At 41.0% G+C, this 20,374-nt stretch overlaps 1 protein-coding gene across 4 annotated transcripts in view; it reads left to right on the top strand.

The window, feature by feature from the left end:
- CCDC149 (coiled-coil domain containing 149) overlaps positions 1 to 20,374 on the top strand; it is a gene marked incomplete at its 3' end in the record, with an annotated part of 57,336 nt that overhangs the window by 13,253 nt on the left and 23,709 nt on the right. For all 4 annotated transcript variants that reach the window (XM_083754949.1, XM_083754948.1, XM_083754951.1 and 1 more), the window contains exons 4-7: positions 3,003 to 3,110; positions 17,347 to 17,463; positions 18,379 to 18,551; positions 20,147 to 20,219. In XM_083754949.1, the coding sequence (XP_083611075.1) occupies positions 3,003 to 3,110; positions 17,347 to 17,463; positions 18,379 to 18,551; positions 20,147 to 20,219 (471 nt within the window). The remainder of the gene's footprint in view (positions 1 to 3,002; positions 3,111 to 17,346; positions 17,464 to 18,378; positions 18,552 to 20,146; positions 20,220 to 20,374) is intronic.

Here is a 20,374-nt window from a genome sequence, read left to right as displayed (position 1 = left end):
GCTGTGAGCTTAAACACTGGAAAATAATTTAAGCTTCTAAGAGACTTGAGCATTGTTTGAACATTTCTGTCTAAATGGCTTTCATACTGTTGTCTCTCACAATTGCCCCTCTTGTTCCCCCTTCATCCAAAAACCTAGTTTACAGGGCATGGCTGTGGGATGGGATAACAACTTCTGTGCGCTAACTACGATTTATCTGCAGAGGACTGAAGGGTGCATTAAGTTTGTTACTATCCACCCTTCAGTAGTCTGAAGCAAAATAACTTGTGGCAGGATTTCAAAAGCTGTGTTATGGAAATCGAATTTTAGGGTAGTGGGTGCTTTAGGGAGAATGTTACTGAGGTTACTGGCTTTTTTCTACTTGGGTTGGGTAATGAGAGAACGAATCAAATTGCCATATCCCCAGTGTACTTTGGTTTATTTTGGTTTACCAAAGTCTTCTGCTCATTGTGCTGACCGAAAAACCTTACTTTTGAAGCTTTATGTCATGGGAGCCCTGGGGGAAAAAAATACTATTCAGGTTGAGGCTGGGTCTGCTTATGTAAAGAGGCTTTCAAAGAGCATCTGCTGCAGATGGCTCCATAGGTCCTCTTGCTTTTGGGAGCTTTTGTCCTGGTGACATTTTTGTTTGTGAAGGAACCCCTCCTGTGTTCATCAGTATACAGTTGTACCTTTGAAGTCAAATGGAATCCTTTCCAGAAGTCCGTTCGACTTCCAAAACGTTCAGAAACCAAAGTGCGGCTTTTGATTGGCTGCAGGAAGCTCCTGCAGCCAATTGGAAGCCGCGCTGGACGTTCGGCTCCCGAAAATTGTTTAAAAACCAGAACATTCACTTCTGGGTTTCAATCATTTGGGACCTGATTTGTTCGGGAGCCATGGTGTTTGAGTTCCAAGGTACGACTGTACTAACACTTTATACTGTTTCATTGGTAAGAGAAAAAATGACTATTACTCATACTTAATCTAAACACAACACAAGGGCCCTTGATTAGGCATTTTATCTATGTGATATTGAATGATATCTTAATTTTCTTCTATCCTGTTTCCTTGACGTTACTGTTTTTATTTAAACCACTCCATGAACCAAGAACTTGTACATTGAATGCTAATAATGAACCATAAGTTGTAGATCCCACTGCAAATTTTTTGTGCTATTTTGGTGATGTACAAATGACATGCGAATCTCGTGGAATCCCATAGAACTGTAGAGTGGGAATCTAGCTCAACCCCCTGCAATGCAGGAATCCTGTCCACAGCTGTCTCTGGTTATCATTTATTACTCCTATGATCCCTGATTAGAAAGCCCAATAAAAAGTTACTGAAATAAAAATAAATAAAAAATAAAGGAAATGAAGGTTTTGCAGATGTGTCAGTGGATAGCTGTTCAATGCTGCGCCAAACCATAATTTAATGTGATGTGCAAAAAAAGGAACAAGGCTTGGCAAGCGATGGGTTTGTGCACTCCTCTTTCCTGTCCCCCCGCATGGCTAAGAGGGAGGTGTTTGGAATTTTCATTTTCCAGATTTGTTTAGTACAGCTTGTTGCATCTAAACTGACTGGTTAGTAATGATGATTTGTTTGAATCAAGCCAACTTGAAGCCATGGTTGAAGTTCCCATTGACTCCTGTGGGTGCTTTCCCCCAAATTCATATAGCCGATAAAGGCTGCACAAACCAGTTTGGAACCATAGCAGGAATTGTGTCACATTAGGTAGCTCCTTTATCGAAGCAGTTTCCATGAAGTTATAATAGACATTCTAAGAGAAAGCAACAGACAAATAGGTCTTCCATCATCTATTGTATGTAAACAGGTATATGTGATAACTTTTCTAAATACAGTGGTACCTCAGGTTACACACGCTTCAGGTTACAGACTCCACTAACCCAGAAATCGTGCTTCAGGTTAAGAACTTTGCTTCAGGATGAGAACAAAATGGTACTCCGGCGGCGCAGCAGGAGGCCCCATTAGCTAAAGTGGTGCTTCGGGTTAAGAACAGTTTCAGGTTAAGAACAGACCTCCGGAACGAATTAAGTACTTAACCCGAGGTACCACTGTAACAGCTTTGTGACTTTCTCGCAGAGTTAATAACAGCTCTTCATACTTACAGCCAGCAATTGTTTATAAATGATAATAGATTGACTAAATAACTACAGCTGAAAGGAAAATGGCTGTAAATACAACTCCATCCTTTCATTTCTTGAATGAACACTGGTTCATTGGTAACCATGGCCAGCTCTAAGCAATAGAGGTTAGAAACAGTTTTGCAAACTGCTGTATCGGGTTAACCATGGTTAGCAAATCACCAGTGCAGATGGTTCATTCTGAAAAGGAGAAGGTGGCTGAGATTTGCATGAGAAGCAAAAAGCTGTATAGTAGTCCTCATACTTCCACTTGTATAAGAACTTGCACAAGTTGTTCTTTTCTTGCACAATGCTCTAGGAGGCAGAAGATGCCTTTTGCATGTAACAAAGCACGTTTGGCTCCAACCCAGTGAGCGAGAGCTGTGCAAGAACGTGTTTAATGTTCTTGTGCAGCTCCCATTCACTTTAGGGAGCTTTACCCAGGATAAATTCCCACTGGATTGCACTATTTGATAAGGTGCACTTGTAAGTGAGTGACGATGTAAATCATATTTCTTTTCATAAACTTCCTCATCTTAATTATGGCCTTGTGATATTTAACCACTGGTCTCAATCCCTTGTAGTAAACAAAGTGTGGCAGGATTTTTTCCCTGTGGTATCAAACGATATTTGTGCTGCCATCTGTCTTTGTTTATGTACAAGGTTTATGTGCACACATGGTTGATTTATTTTATTTTTTGCAGTAATTTTAGTTATAGGAATGATGCTTTTTGGCCTAATGAAGCGTTTGGTTCCCCTCGCCACCAGTCAAACTATATACAAATGTCGCACTGCATAAAGCTTAATGATTTTTCTCAGTCACATCTTCATCATCCAGCTTTTGACTCACTCTTGTTTGATGAAACTTTGCAATTTTCCTAGGCTAATCTTGCCCAACTCCTGAGTGATTCTCGGAATCGAAATAAGCATCTGGGAGATGAAATCAAAGAACTTGAGCAGAGGCTGGGAGAAGTCCAAGGGGACAACAAGGTATTGTACAAGTTGCATTTGAAAGTAAAAAAGGTTATAGCTTTTGAAGTAATCTAGTCTCTCATTCAATTTGCATAACTGCAACCAAAGACAGTTTTGCCTGCAGTTTTCCAGATTGTGATCTATTGGTATTTAAATTGGAAGTCCAATCCAAAAAGAATTGATAACATCTATGCAACTTTTGCACTGTGCCTTTCATTTTTTTTTAAAATTCTTTTTATTAGATAGCTTTCATAACACAGACATATGCAAAACAGAAAAAAGAAAAACAGTTAAAGAAAAAAACAACACAAAATACAGCTGCACACTAAGCACAGTAACCCGTGAATTAAAGAAAAAAAAAGGCACTAAAAAGAAAAACCGAGAAAATTAAAGAAAAAAGTAAAAGAAAAAACTTAGTGTATATAACAGTTAACCCCTCACCTGACCTCCTTCCCTGCTGTGCCTTTCATAGTGCTGTGTATGTGTTTGTAGCACTTGCTCAGTATTCAAAACTCATAAATCCCAGAATAAAAATAGCAGTCCCTTATATTACAAAAGGGTTTTAATATATTGTATAATTATTATGCCACTTTTCTCACAAAAGTGACCCAAAGCAACCTACAAAAACAATAAAACTAGTGTGGGGAAAAACACCCAATAAAAAATTAAAAACAACAACAACTATACAGATAAAGACAACCCTTCTCCACTAACAGAGGTCACAAATACTTGAAACTCTTCAAATTAAGGGCCAAAAGCCCAGGTTAAAAGGAAAATGTTTGCTGTACTTGAGCTTTGATCCTTTAATGTAGACCCTTCACATTTTGGTTGGTATGTGCATACGTTTCAGGAGGTCTTAAAACTTCTTCAAAAAGGCATTACATTTCCCCCCTAGAGTTTTATCTGTTGACTCTCTAACAACTCATATCCGATTTGTAATCAAGTTCTTAATTGGCAGTTTTTCCACCCTAGTACTGTGTAGAATTCTCCCTCTTCAAACACCTATTTCCTTTTGCAGAATATCATTTTAAAGTTGGAGAATTCAAACAGCAGAGCTGATACTTTCGTATGTGATATGATTCTGTTTCAAAGATTAAATGAGGAAAACATTAAAATGCAGTTAGTTCTGAGTGTCACAAACATTTCTGATGATACCTGAGAAAGGGTAAGTGGGCTTCTCTGGTTTGTTGTTTTCCTTCTCTCTTGAATGTAAGAAGCACTGGCTCCTGGCTCCATCTAAACCTAATCTAAGAATTGTAAAGTGGATGAGGCCATAAACTCTCCCACCTGCTCCATTAATCCCCTACTGCAATTTGAAAAATAACCTTCTATATATTGTGATTTAAAAGCCAAATATTTAGATGCTTGACATACCCTTTATACTGCTGTTTTGAGTTAATCATCGCTGGCTTTCATAGTTTTAATTAGTGTTTCATAATAAATTATTGCTAGAAGGAGAGGCAGATCACTTTCTGTTGTGATTTAGTATTTTCTTTTTCTAGAAAATTAGTATTTTCAGTAAGTGCAGGCACCATTTTAAAAGGTCCATTATATCAGGAATACATTCACATTTTGCTGCTTAAAAAGACAGATGGGAGGGTTCAAATATATACATATATATTACTTTTTTATTTTAAAACATTGCCTGCTAATCACCACTTTATAAATTCATTGCTAAATTTAGCAGTTTATATGGAACATTACTCGTAATTCTGGCCAGTGGTATTAAACAAATGCCACTTGTCTGTGTTAACTCAAATATATGAACTCAAATGCATTTAATAATTGTAGCTTTATCCATGTGCAAAGCGTTGAAAACCAGGATTTAATAGTGCAATCCAGAAAGTGCAAGATTAAGGAAACAGGATTTTAAAGCAGAGCAGCAGCCTTCATGGCTGGACTGACCGGGGCTGATGGGAATAGCTGGGGGAAAGGCTTCACTAGTGCATAGGCAACATAAAGTTCAACAGTTTAATGCTCAAGTAGGGAAAGAGGTGAACATTGCTTCCAATCTGACCTGCAGAGGCTTCCCATCTAATCCGCCCCCCTGCCATGTTCCCTGAAGCACTGTCTTTTAATTACATACATCAGCCACCGTCTCAGCTCCTTCACATCCTTTGGTAGAGTTCTCAGCTGCAGGCTCCTATGCCAGGGAATCAAATATAAGGCATATGGGACAAAGTATCTGAAGTGTCTAAAGAGGAGACCCTGCTCAAATTATTGTGTTGATGCTGAGAAGGAGAAATGTAAAGAGCCCCTTGTGTCTCAACCTGCATGGAAGAATGTTGCTGCTGAGCTTTTAGGCCTTGTTGTTGTTTAGTCATTTAATTGCATCCAACTCTTCGTGACCCCATGGACCAGAGCACGCCAGGCACTTCTGTCTTCCACTGTCTCCCGCAGTTTGGTCAGACTCATGTTTGTAGCTTCGAGAACACTGTCCAACCATCTCGTCCTCTGTCGTCCCCTTCTCCTTGTGCCCTCCATCTTTCCCAACATCAGGGTCTTTTCCAGGGAGTCTTCTCTTCTCATCAGGTGGCCAAAGTATTGGAGTCTCAGTTTCAGGATCTGTCCTTCCAGTGAGCACTCAGGGCTGATTTCCTTCAGTATGGAGAGGTTTGATCTTCTTGCAGTCCATGGGACTCTCAAGAGTCTCCTCCAGCACCATAATTCAAAAGCATCAATTCTTTGGCGATCAGCCTTCTTTGTGGTCCAGCTCTCACTTCCATACATCACTACTGGGAAAATCATAGTTTTAACTATACGGACCTTTGTCAGCAAGGTGATATCTCACCTTTTAAGATGCTGTCTAGGCCTTAGTTCAAAATACCATCCTATTTAAAATTCTTTGCTGCCATATATATTCCCAATTATATATGGAAGATTAGAGCCAGTAGCCTGGTTCACACTTGGCGAGACACAATGGTTTGATTTTGGTTTGTTATAACTGGTTTGAACGAAGCACAGTTTCTCATATTCAGTCTAGCAAGAAACCGGTTTGTAACGAACTGCAATAGGAAGATTTAAACTTCCTCCCCTCGAGCAAAAAGAAGAATGGTGCAAGGTTGAGCCTCATTGTGATGCAGTTGCTTATCTTTGTGAGTTGTTTGAGGATAAAATTGCTTGTTTCTGCTGGGACTTCAGCTCCATTGTTATAGCAGATGAATTGCAAGAAGGGTCCAGATCACTGTCTAGTCTAGTTGTGTTTGATGTGAACAAGGTAGTTGGTTTGATCTGGGAAACCACGTGCTCTTGATCTTTGCCCATTATGACTGAATAAAACTAGTAAGGAGGGGATGGCTGGCTGGGCCAGGGAGGTGATGAATTTCTCCTTGCAGGGGGGTAAGGTGCCTGTTTACCTAAAGGAGCCAGTGGTAAGATCACAAGAAACCCTTGCAGAATTAAGAAAACCTAAATAACTATCAGCAGATTGCTAGTGACCCTTCTTGAGTTCTTGAGCACTTGATTGTGGGCAGATCCCAGCTTTCTTGGAAAACTGATTTTCTAGATCCATTTCAATCAGGGTTTAGGCCTCATTTTGTTGGATGACTGTTTGCAGAGCGTAGTGCCTGTGCAGTCTTATTTAGGCCCGGGTGGGGTGCCACAAGAATCCATTTTATCCCCCATGCTGCTTAACATCTACATGACACTGCTGAGTGGAATCATCAGGAGTTTTGGTGTGTATTGTGAGCAATATGTGTGGCAATGGATGTGGTAAACCAACATCTGGCCTCAGCAGTGAGCCAACAAACTGAAGCTTATTCCAGATCAGACTGAGGCACTGTTAGTGGGTTGTTTCCTAGACCACATGGGCAGGGCAGGGCCTGCTTTGAATGGGAGCTTACATGCCCTTTGAAGGTGCAGGTGCATAGCTTACAAGTACTTCTGGATTCACTACTATTGCAGTGGTGCAAAGTGCCTTTCATCATTCATTCAGTCATTCATTCTATTTGTATGGTGCTTTTCTTCACAGAAAAAAATTACGCTCAATACGGCTTGCAACAAAGAAAACAGGAATAAATTTCAAACAAACACTACAAAAACAATTTCGCAATGACAACAAAACAATAACGTAATAACAATTTCATAATAACATCGCCAAACGATAGCAAATATAATAATATACAAACAACCACATTTGAATACTATAAATATAGCAAGATTGTATAAACGGCGTACATCATCCTTTAGCAAAAATAACAAGGGAGGTTCACAGTTTCACCTTATTCCTCCCAGGATGTTGCTGGTGGCCCAGCTATGCCCCTATCTGGACAGAGAGAGCCTAGCTTCTGTTGTTTATGCTCTGTAAACTCTAGTTAGATTGTTGGAATGTGTTATACATGGAGTTGCCTTTGAAGACAGTTTGGAAACAGCAGCTGGTGCAGAATTCAGTGGCCAGGTTGCTGAATGGGACAATGCGGCAGGAATCCGTTGGCAATCAATTAGTTACTGAAGTCAATTCAAAATGTTGATTTTGACCTATAAATGTTGTGTATTGAGTCAAAGGATTTTATATCTGTATTATTATTGTCTGTATTGCATTAGGGTAAAGTAACTGCCTTTTGGTTCCAGAGGGTACAGCTACTATTGGTTCATTTAAGCTGCTGTATTTGGATCCTCTGTCTTATTGGTTCCCTCCAAAAGGCAGGACTGTGATTGCCTGATATTGTTCCCTCCAAAATGTATCCTTTCTAGCTTGTTCCCTGTCCCTATAAATGTAGCTCTCCCCTCCTCAAGTCTCAGTCTTGTTTGCTTTAATAAAGAAGTGTTACTAGAGAACTGTCTCCAGCATATTATGTCAAGAGAGCTGAAATCACAAACCCCACGTCACAACAATAAATACTCAAGGACTTTATACCATAAGGACCACCACACTCCTTGAGAACCAACCCTGAACTTGTGTTTGTCATCTGATGCCCTTCTCCTTCTGAAAAGAAAGAGTAGAAGTTGGTAACATGAGAATGGTGTTCTCAGTGGTAACTTCCTGCTTGTGAATTGCTTTCCCATGGAGGTATGCCTGACTCACCGTTACTTATTTTTAGGACCCAGGAGAAAACATTTTTATTCACTTAGGCTTTAGAGCCTTAATTTAGAGGGTATTGGGTCTATCCGTGGCCTCCTTTTTGCTCATCTTTTTAGTGAGGTAGGTTGAGTTAGATCTGCCCTTTTATATGTATTACGGATGGGCATCTTAGGTTCTTATTACTGTTTTTATATTTAGTTTTAATGTTGCTTCTGTTTTTGTGTGAAAAAAGCATCTAATACATAATACAACAACAACAATAGGAAACCACTGTTTCCCAATAGGTCTGAACAAGATTAATGTTTTAGCTTACAGTGGCTAAATTTATCATAGGCCTGCTGTGCAGCACTTTTATAGAATTAAAAGAAACATGTAATGCTCAGTAATGAATTGCTTTCTGTGGTGGTAGTTATAATATTTGCCAGTATCTCACATGTACAAGATTTGTGCACATTCGTTTTTCTCTACAGAGTGTTCTGTTTAGAAAATCTTTCAAACTGAGAGTCCCCAGCATGAGTTAAAACCTTGTTTGTTTACACTGGCATTAATCCTCAAGCTGAAACGCAGTGATGCCCCATTTGCATTCATGGATTCAACTCTTAGGATTGAAGCTAGGAGCTGGGTTTGCACATCACAGTAAGCCATAAACCATGGCTTACTGTGCATGAGTAAAGAATATCCACTTTGCTCCTTCCCACTCCATGATCTGCAGCCAACAAACCACAAACTGTAGCCAAGTTATGTTGTCTGACTGTACTGCTGATTGTAGTTTGTTGGAGCAAAAGAAATTACAGTGCCTGGTTTGGATGTCTAAGGTAGGGATCATTTCCTTCCATCATACTAGCAGAGAGGAGACAAAAAGCCCAGATAGAAGTGTTCACAGCAAACCATGTGCAAACCATGTGCAAACTGGGATGCATCTTGTTCTTTCTTTTCTGAACTATGTTGTTGTTTAGTCGTTTAGTCGTGTCCGACTCTTCGTGACCCCATGGACCAGAGCACGCCAGGGACTCCTGTCTTCCGCCGCCTCCCACAGTTTGGTCAAACTCATGCTGGTAGCTTCGAGAACACTGTCCAACCATCTCATCCTCTGTCGTCCCCTTCTCCTTGTGCCCTCCATCTTTCCCAACATCAGGGTCTTTTCCAGGGAGTCTTCTCTTCTCATCAGGTGGCCAAAGTATTGGAGCCTCAGCTTCAGGATCTGTCCTTCCAGTGAGCACTCAGGGCTGATTTCCTTCAGAATGGAGAGGTTTGATCTTCTTGCAGTCCATGGGACTCTCAAGAGTCTCCTCCAGCACCATAATTCAAAAGCATCAATTCTTCGACGATCAGCCTTCTTTATGGTCCAGCTTTCATTTCCATACATCACTACTGGGAAAACCATGGCTTTAACTATACGGAACTATGAACTATGTATAAGAACCCAAAGCCAGTAAACTTTGGAGGGGAAAGCAGTGTGGTCTTATGTCTTGGCACAGATCTTTTTATTTACTTACATGTTTATAGACAGGAGGACAAATGGATGAGAAACAGCTGTCAGCATCGGCAGTGCTTGCCCAAGGCAAAACCCACAAAGCTTTTAGACTTCCACAACCTCTGAATACTTGAGCGCTTCCAGCTTGTATAAAACTGCCTGTTTTATTTTCACCTTTAGCTTTTGCTATCTAATCTTAATTCATTTATTTGAGGCTTTGCAGACGAGAAAGTAAACGGCTTTATTCTTAGTGATGAAATCTGATGTCAGTAGTGTGAAATCCCAGGGAGGGATAGCCTTTTGACTGCTTAAAATAATGATCAATGTGCTTCTTTCCTGGGTTGGAAGGGCGCACACAGGCTCCAAAAAGTAAAAGAATATAAAAGAAAAAAATCTGCTTCAGCGGAGGCCAGAGATCTGCCTGAGCAGATGGAAGGCTACTGCCACCAATCTTCACACTCAGGGGAACTTGTTGAGGACCACAAAACAGGGTGCTAAGGTGGTAGAACTGGGCCAGTTGCAGATCCACTGGCTCCTATGCCATCCCATTGCCAGATGAATGCCCAATTTGGACCCCTCTCCTGTGCCAGCCTGAAGTTTCTAGATGATGGCCATGTTGTACCTCCACTGTCAGACTCGCTGGGAATTGCAAGTGTTCTGTATGTGAGCTTCCTGTGGACCTCAGGTTGGCCACTGTGTGAGTAGAATCCTGGACTAGATGGGCTGTTGACCACCTGATACAGCAGGCTCTTCTTATGTTCTTACATTTTAAAATGTGTGCCTTGAACCATTGGGTTCAGCAAAGCGAGCCCCGCTGCGCTGGCAGATTGTTAATTTTGTTGGAGTATTAGACAAAAGCACTGTAATAATAATTAAAGCATGCACACTCCCCAAAGAATAATTTCGGTACCGTTTTGATAGTTGTGCTTCTATCTGTTCCAAAGTGAATGCCCAGATGGTCTCTGCCAGTGTCACCTCTGGCAAGAGATGAGCAAGCAGCTGCTTTTGCAGCCTGAAAAGATGCTTTATGAGTGAACTCTGCCTGGATGTGTGATTCATACAGTTGTTTTTCCCCAAGCAAACTGGGCCATAGGAGTGGGAGGAGGAGGGGAAATACTTCAGTAGACATATCTATCAATAGGAGCAGAGGCGTGGTTTTAAAGGGTTTGGGGGGATTTAAAGTTGTGCAGTTGCTTAAATATACCTGATAATAACTACCTGAAAACTGAGTGAGGAATGTGCTTTAGGCAATGACCTTTTTGGTTGTGGCCAAAAAAACCCAAGTTCAAGCAGATTAAGTATAAAAGCAAATTAATTACATAATGTTCTTTAAAAAAACACAACCTAGGTTTTTCATTTATTTGGTGCATCTCAAATGTTATAAAGCACCCCAAAACATTTTCTGGCAATCTGTCCGAAGAATTTGCAGTAGCAGTTAACAGAACTGTGGTGACACGCACACACTGCAGTTTGCAAGTTGAGTTCTAAGGCTGTTTATTTTTGTGACTTATCACAATCTCTTATCAAGCCTGACACACACCACCAGAACTGCTCCTGGATGCAGCTTGCCTGAGGTTTAAAGGTATCTTTGTTTCATGCCACCACGGACAAAATGTGCCTTTTGGACAATAAATGCAAAATACTAAAGAAATAAAAGTGTTCCCACTATTTCTGGGCTAGAAGATAGGAAAATCTGAAGTTTTCTGGAAGAACTGCTCAATAGTTCTGAGTCACCAGTAGTGAAATATTATTTTGAGTAGGAGTGGCAGATTGGTTTTAGGGAGTGTGTTGTTCCTTGCGTTGTGAAGCAATGCTGGAAACATTAAATAATTTATTGTGCTTTAATACAAGAGAACTGCATCTTAGTTTACTTCCCAGCTTTTTTTCTCTGCTTCTAGACACATCTCTTCAGTTCTGATGACTTTGTTTTCCCCTCTTCCCCATCTCTTAAAGGGGCCTTACCTTCACGGTGAGAGAAAAAGATAAACAGCTTACTGGGGGAAGCTTAGAAGGGTTTCCCTTTTAACTAGGATTTAAAACCACATTTTAACATTGGCTTTTTTTATCTCGATCCATTTGGAGCCCTACCCCCAAAAAGTTTTCATTATCTGCAGTTAAGATGGACATTCACTTGAGGAAGGTGAAATGTGCAGGTAGGGGTTGCAGAATTCCATGGTTGACTCCTAACATCACCTTTGAAGTTAGAAGGCAGCCAGCATTGCATCTGCACCAGAGCACACCTTCTATCTTTTATGTTCCTCCTCCTCCTCCTCCTCCTCCTCCTCCTCCTCCTCCTTCTTCTAATTTTAAGCAAAGATTTGCATTAGATGTACCCATTCCAGCTTGGGTCCCCTGAAAGCTGCCAAGCAGCAAAAATTTACTGAGCAGGAAATAATAATCACCCACCCTTCACCCTAAGGTCCTAGAGCAGGTTACAGCATTAAAACACAATGTTAAAATCAGTTTGAAACAACTTACAATCACAAAAATAAGGTGGATTCTAAAATATACACATCTCAAGTGTCAAAAGCCAGAGGTGCATTTTCAGCATTCACCAGGAATTGTATACTAAAGTTGCTTAGGGGCTTTCACAGAGAATGCCAACCCCCTAATCCTGAGCCTCCTGAGGGTGGAGGAACTAGTAAGGGAGCACTCTTTGCTGATCTCATAATCTGAGAGGGTCTGTAAGGAAGGAGGTGGTCCTTCAGATATTTGGGTCCTGTGTCATCTAGGGCTTTAAACACGAACATGAGCACTTTGATTTGGGCCCAGAAACAAACTGGAAACCAGTGCAGTTATTTTAAAATGGGTTATGTGATACCTAAATGGAACCCCAGCCCCTAATCTTGCTGCTGTGTTATGGACCGGTTGAAGTTTCCGAGATATCTTCAAGGACAGCTCCACGCAGAGCACATTGCAACCGTCCAATCTGGAAGTTACTAGAGCATGGATTACAGCTACCAACAGGGGCCGCTTCCCAGATGTGAGAACCTGGGCGCGCATAAAACCCTTTGTCTTTTCAGGATTCAGCTTCAGTGTATTGGCCAACATTCAAACACAGAGTGAGTTTCCTGGGGGCTCTTCCAACCCAATAAATGTCATCCAAACAGTCTACAAAGACAGTGCATGTGAGTGCATTAGACTACTCCAGTCCAGATGTAACTAAGGCATGGTTTACTAGTCTAGGCTTAGCAAAGACTCTCCTGGCTACAGCTGCCACCTTGGAAACCCAGGCGGAGCGTGGAATCCAAAATCCTGGTTTGTAGTTGCTTCATTTGTATGTCATTTCCCCACATACCTTACATTCAAACTGTTCACAATCGTGCATAAGAAAAAGAACCAAAAACACAAGTAACAAATCATTATCCATAATAGTTATATACTCAGTTTTCTGAGTGTTGGTCCATAGCTGAAACAGCACTGTGCACATTCAAGAAGGAAGTGTCATCAAGGTTGGAAGAGCCCCAAGGTTCGCATCGGTACAAAAAGCTTAGGGGGGGGGATCCTAAGGGATGGACCCCATAAGCTGGTAGGCTGTTGAATTGGGGGGTTGGACATGGAAGAACAACACCAGATCTGACCCACAAACGGCTAAAAAGATCACCTTACCAAAATTTCATCTGCAATAACAGCTACAGTGGTACCTCAGGTTACATATGCTTCAGGTTACATACGCTTCAGGTTACAGACTCCGCTAACCCAGAAATAGTGCTTCAGCTTAAGAACTTTGCTTCAGGATGAGAACAGAAATCGTACTCCAGCAGCACAGCGGCAGCAGGAGGCCCCATTAGCTAAAGTGGATATTTTTTTAAAAAAATATTTTTTATTAACAATTTTTTGTTTAAATCACAATGCCAATAAAACAATACAATATCACATCTTTTAACATAGATCTTTTCACTTCTTTGGACTCCCTCACATCTCCCGCTCCTGCATTCCTGGTTATAATTTTATTCAGCAAATTTATCCCCTTATTTTTAATCTTCCCATTAGCTAAAGTGGATAAACTGGTTAAGAACAGTTTCAGGTGAAGAACAGACCTCCAGAACAAATTAAGTACTTAACCCGAGGTACCACTGTACTTGTAAGGCTTCTGCTGTTAGATTAAAACTCAGGGGCTTGATTCTTTGACCACCGTCTTCTCTTAGTCTTCTTTCCAACCACCTTCCATTCATGTCTTTATTATTAGTAAAATTGCTTTTAAAAATATAAATAAATTGGTGCTTAAAAACACACACATAACATCTTCCTCTTCTTCCCCATTTTTGCTGGCTGGGAATGCGAAAACAGCCCAATTTGCCAAAATGAAAGCAACATGGGGGTCAATGCCTCATTGAGGCCTGCAAGTCAGTCACCCTGTGGAGCTTGTCAAATGAAGAATAGCAGCCACAGCAGCGTGGGCTTAATGGGGCTGAAGCAGAGGATCGCGGGTCATTTGCATCAGCAATATTTTAATTGGCCCATAGGTACTTAAGTGATTGGCATTCTGAAATTGCTTTAGGTAGCCTTAATATGTGATGCTCAATTTCAGAAGAGTGATCTTCTATTTCATGAAATATAATGATGTGCATTAATTCTGTAGCGCAGCTGCAAAATGTTAAGTCATGGGAGTTTTCACTGCAGATTTCTCATGCCTCTGCGTCAATTCTACAAATTGGACCACTGAGATGTAATTCTTTCTCTCTCCCAGCAATGCAGAATGTGGAGGGGGGAGGGTTGGAGTTAAATAGTTGCATCCACTATGGCCTCATCATTTTGTAGGTAACTTGCACACTTTATTTTCACTCCTCAAAACATTTTTGACGGTAGCTTTGAAAACGATTGGCTCCGAATTGAGTTCATGCTAGTTTGAATACTTGCTTTTGGAGATCACATAAACACTGGTGAAATATTTTGGTTTGTCATATTGGGCACATCTTGCCTGACACAGGGATTGATGAGGGTTTTTTTTAACTGCAGTGGTATTTTAGAATTCTCATTGTAAATAAACAGATTGCTGTGTCTGAAGCATTGAACAAAGCTGTACAAAAGGCAATCCCAGATTGAGGACTTCATTCACTGAAATTAGGTACTCGGTGGAACTTAGTTCTGAATTAAGGGTAGCGGGTGGTGCTGTGGTCTAAATCACTAAGCCTCTTGGGCTTGTCGATCGGAAGGTGGGTGGTTCAAATGTGTGTAGTGGAGAGAGCTCCTGTTGCTCTGTCCCAGCTCCTGCCATCCTAGCAGTTTGCAAGCATACCAATGCAAGTAGATAAATAGGTACCACTGTGTAAGAAAGGTAAACGGTATTTCTATTCTCTCTGGCACTTCTCACGGTGTCCCGTTGTGCCAGAAGTGGTTTAGTCATGCTGGCCTCATGACTCGGAAAGCTGTGTGTGGACAAACGCCATCTCCCTCAGCCTGAAGCGAGATAACCGTCCAGGGGTCCTTTACCTTTATATTTTAGGCTGTAGGTATTTTTTAAAAGTGGTAGTATGGATAGATTATTGCTGCTACTGATAGGGAAGATCAAGAAAATAATTAAATGTTCTAGATATGTGTTTAATTGTTATTCTCATAATTGTCCTCCAGCTAAAACTGAAAGAAAGCCTGAGGGCTATTTGAGACATAACATTGACAAACACATAAGTGTCTAAGTGTGTTCTAAATTCCAGTAGGTAGCCATGTTGGTCTGATGGAGTCGAATATCTATCTATATGTCATCTATCATCTATCTATCTATCTATCTATCTATCTATCTATCTATCTATCTATCTATATCTAATCTCCAGTAGCACCTTAGAGACCAACTAAGTTTGTTCTTGGTATGAGCTTTTGTGTGCATGCACACTTCTTCAGATACTCTGAAACAGAAGTCACCAGACCCTTATATATAGTGGGAGGGTGGGGTGGGGTTTTTCTCAGGAGGGTAGCAGGAGATGGGTGATTAACTCAATGGGTATGGTCTAAGTGTGTGTAAGTGCAGGGAGGGGCACATGGACAAGAATTGCCTTAATCAGGGGAGGGGAAGCTAGCCCTCCAGGTGATGCTAAACTACAACTCCCATCATTCCTGGGATGATGGCTGGGGCTGATGAGAATAGTTGTTTAGAAACATCTGGAGAGCTGCAGGTTGCCATCTCTGGCCTAACTCTCAAACTGAATCCATTCTCCCCAAGTGCTTTACTTGAAGTCAGGCTTTCTTCAGTTTCCATAACCCACCCAAGGGGAAAATGGGGGGCGGGCAGGTAAGATTTGCATAGGGAAGTTGTAAGTGGTGAGAAGATTGCCCCTCACATGTGCGCACATTTGTTATAAAACAGGACTCACAGACATCTGTATCATCATCATATATTTATATATCCTGTTCTTCTGTTGATGTACTCACATAACCTAATAGGACAATTAAAAGAAAGTCCATAATAGAAATAAGTGCTTAAACAAAAACAACAATATTACACATGCTTTGTACATATTGGAGACAGATTTGGCTTTAAACATACTGTTCTGCTTCCACTACAACAGTGAGAAAAAGCAACATTTAGTGGCAAAACTGAGAGTAGTTCATGCATGAATGTGCATTGATTCATCACAGCAGAACATATGAACTGTCACAATGTAAAAAGGATTTTGTATGAGACGATAATAAAGCTATTCCTTCGGTCTATGATTGGTACTCTGCACATGGAAGCCATTGCTTGATGTTGCCTAATGGGACAGACTTAACCACCTAGCAGTCTTCTTTGTATGGTAGATGAACAGGTGAGCATACTCCTTCAGTGCACCATATGGTAATATATGAGGCTGTACCTGCGTACACCTGATTTGCATCTAGGTTCTTCCATTTGGGGTGAGATAACTGCACCCAGGCTTCCACACATCACCTTAAGTGTGTAGTACAGAGTTATGCAATGCTCACTTACTCTTCCACCAACCAAAGAGGATAGCTGGCCAGATAAATGTGTCTGATGGCATATATGGGTATCACACAAGTCAAGAGCCCATTTGGGGGGCCTGTGGTTAGCTACAACTACCTGTTAAATGCATTGTTGGTGGTAAACCTAGGTTTATCTCTGGATATGTGTGTGGCGATCACACAGGGTCCCCGGATGTTTGACGGTCTATTAATCCCTGTGCCACCACTGTGATTGCTTCCCCGCTGCCACCAATCCGTTTCTCTCGGGTACACACGAGTCCAAACAGTTGTTATCAAACCGCTACCACCACTTTTGTGGCGATCACACAGGGTCCCCGGACGTTTGACAGTCTATTGATTCCTGTGCCACCACTGTGATTGCTTCCCCTCTGCCACCAACCCGTTTCTCTTGGGTACACACCGAGTCCAGACAGTTGTTAACATTAAAACAAATAATCAAGTTTATTTTATAAGCATGAACAAGTTTATGGTTTCAGATAATTTTTCTTGTCAGTTTCTTATCCTTAGTTTCTATACCAGCCTATACCTTCCTAATAACTTCTAACTGATTATCCCAACTGTCTATCTGACTCCTCCTAACAGTTTCTCTCACATCAAAACTAGACCAACCCACAGACGTATCCTCCCTCTTCCTTCTCCAACTCCCAACTGACTTCCCAACAACTCCAACTCTAACTCCTCCCCTTGGGTTCCCACCGGCCAATCACTTCACACTCATTTAACCCTTTCCTTATGACCCACCTAGGAGGGCAAACGCCACAATGTGGAACATCCCTTATACTGCCTTCATTAATCCTCATTAAACTGCCTTAATTCAAGCACTAACTTGCTGGTGTTTCTTTCAGCTCCTTAGGATGACAATAGCTAAGCAAAGACTCGGAGATGAAGAGGTTGGCGCACGCCACTTCGCACCACATGAACGTGAAGACCTTGTCCAGCAACTGGAGAAAGCACGAGAACAAGTACTTACCATTGTACATAATTGTACATCTGTTCCTGGTACCTCCAGAATATATTTTTGGATCTTGAGTTGTTTGTAGGGCAGAAGTAAAAACATATAAAGAGACCTGCTGTATCAGGCCAGACATCATCTTTTCTGACATCCAGTTACCTTACAGCATTTAGTTGGATGCTACCCAGAAGCCCACAAGCAAAGCATGAAATCCAAAATCCTCTCCAAATTCCTAACAGAATTTGTCTAGTTCCTTTCTAATGGCCATCGCTACACCTGGGCTTTGAATTTCATAAATAAATGTGTTGTGTGAAGAAGTATTTTCTTTTGGGACATAATCCAGTTTTAATAGTTAAAAGGGTATGGGGGTGAAACGCTGCCTAAATTCCCCTCTGCCTATTGCTTCTCCTCAGCCAGACTCCCTACCATAAGGAGAGATGCAATTTGGTTATTAGGGATGCGGGTGGCGCTGTGGGTTAAACCACCGAGCCTAGGACTTGCCGATCAAAGGTCGGCCGTTCGAATCCCCGCGACGGGGTGAGCTCCTGTTGCTCGGTCCCTGATCCTGCCAACCTAGCAGTTCGAAAGCACATCAAAGTGCAAATAGATAAATAGGTACTGCTCCGGCGGGAAAGTAAACGGTGTTTCCGTGCGCTGCTCTGGTTCGCCAGAAGTGGCTTAGTCCTGCTGGCCACATGACCCGGAAGCTGTACGCCGGCTCCCTCGGCCAGTAAAGCAAGATGAATGCCACAACCCCAGAGTTGTCCGTGACTGGACCTTAAGGTCAGGGGTCCCTTTACCTTTACTTTGGTTATTAACTTCTCTTTTTTAAAGCTTTGCTTGCAGAAACAGGTTATTTTGCACATAGGTTAATATAATATTCAACAGAATACAGTGATGCGTTTGAGTTTTGGTTTTTTGTCAGATTGAGACTCTGCAACATGATCTTCAAGCAGCATTGGATGAACTACAGGATGTGAAAGAGGAGCGCTCTTCTTACCAAGATAAGTCTGACAGATTAAACCAGGAGCTTAACCATGTTCTTGGAGGACATGTAAACCGCATTATCGATATTGATGCTCTTTGTATGGAGAACAGGTGAGTTTCTTTGGAAATTTTTATAACTTATCGGAACAATGGGCCACATAGCATTTGCAAGGGTCACCTCAAAAATTAAGTCATTGCTAATATTTTGCAGTTCTCAATTTTAGTTTAAAAGCAGTAAGATACTCCAGAAGACTTTGGAGCCATTTAAAAAAATAAAATAAAGCCAGTAACATAACATCAAGTATAAGAAGCTGTTAAATACTATCACTATTTCTTAAAAAGCTCCACCCAGCTGTTTAATTACAGTGGTACCTCAGATTAAGTCGTTCTGGAGGTCTGTTCTTAACCTGAAACTGTTCTTAACCTGAAGCACCACTTTAGCTAATGGGGCCTCCTGCTGCTGCCGTGCCACTGGAGCACGATGTCTGTTATTATCCTGAAGCAAAGTTCTTAACCTGAAGCACTATTTCTGGGTTAGCGGAGTCTGTAACCTGAAGCGTATGTAACTCGAGGTACCACTGTATTTTGCCATTCTAAATTTTAGTTTAAAAGCAATAAGATACTCCAGAAGACTTTGGAGCCAAATTTGCACTACAAAGAATTTTTTCTTTAAAAAATAAAGCCAGTAACATACCATCAAGTGTAAGAAGCTATCACTGTTTCTTAAAAAGCCCCACCCAGCTGTTTAATTATATGGAAAAGGTATTTGATAGAATAGTGTGGCAATACTTTCAGGTTCTACAAAATACGGGGTTAGGCGCAAAGTTTATCTCAAGGATTAAATTGATTGTCACTAATCTACTCCTTCAATTTGGGTCAATAAAACAAGGCTAGAGAAATACAGACTCCAGTCAGGTACCCGACAGAGTTGTCCACTATCACCAATTTTATTCAATATTAAATTTTAAGGGGTTGGTCTAGCTGGTGGCAAGACCATCATGAACTGAGCCAGGACTCTGGTGGGCTTATTTTATAATGGGCTTAGCAAGGGATGGGTGAATCCTTCAGTTCACCATTGCAGCTTGAGTCCCCTCATTTTTTGAGCTGCTGATTTGTTCCAAGTTCAAGATGTTGCTTTTAGCGCATAAAACTTTTTAAAGCTTGCAGCCAGTTTACTTGAAGGATGACCTTCCCCCATGTATGTCCATTTGACTTCTTCACTCTGCAGAACTGGCACATTTACAAGTGCCACACAATGTCCGCTCTGCGCTTAGAAGGAATTGATCCTACACTCTGGAATTCCCTCCCCATTGATACTGTGCCCTGTATTGTTTCCTGTGTCTGCTAAAAAACATTTTTAGGCAAGCCTACCCATCCATGTAAACTTGACATATACTTGATCATGAGATTTTATTTTATTATGGTATTTTTTTTAAGCTGCCGATTTTACTTATGCTTTGAAAATGTTTAGGTCAAACTTGTTTTTAAAATTTGGTTTTATTGATATTTTTAATGTATATTTTTTGTAAACCACATAGAGATTGTTGATGCTTAACCAGTACATAAATCCTGCTAATTAATTAAATAAGCAGATTACAAACTTCAGCTCTTTCACTATCTCTGCATTACTTTCTGTTACCTTTTAAAATGGCTCAATGGATAAACAGCTTCATGAAAGCAATATAGTCTGTTTTCTGACTTTCCAGATATCTTCATGAGAGATTAAAGCAAATTCAAGAAGAGGTCAACATTCTCAAATCAAATATTGTAAAGTATAAGGTAGATTTGGTTTTTGTGATATAATATGCAATCAGTTTCATTCATGTGTTTGTGGTGTGCACTTGCATTTGTTTGCCGTCTTGTTACACATTCAGAGAGTTGATTAGAAAGTAGATTAATTCATTCACAAAAATACAGAGTGCCGCACCTTTTCT

Source organism: Podarcis gaigeae, assembly GCF_964106915.1.
Source record: "Podarcis gaigeae genome assembly, chromosome: 9".
Classification (NCBI taxonomy): Eukaryota; Metazoa; Chordata; class Lepidosauria; order Squamata; family Lacertidae; genus Podarcis; species Podarcis gaigeae.
This window is presented reverse-complemented; position numbering and strand designations above follow the sequence as displayed.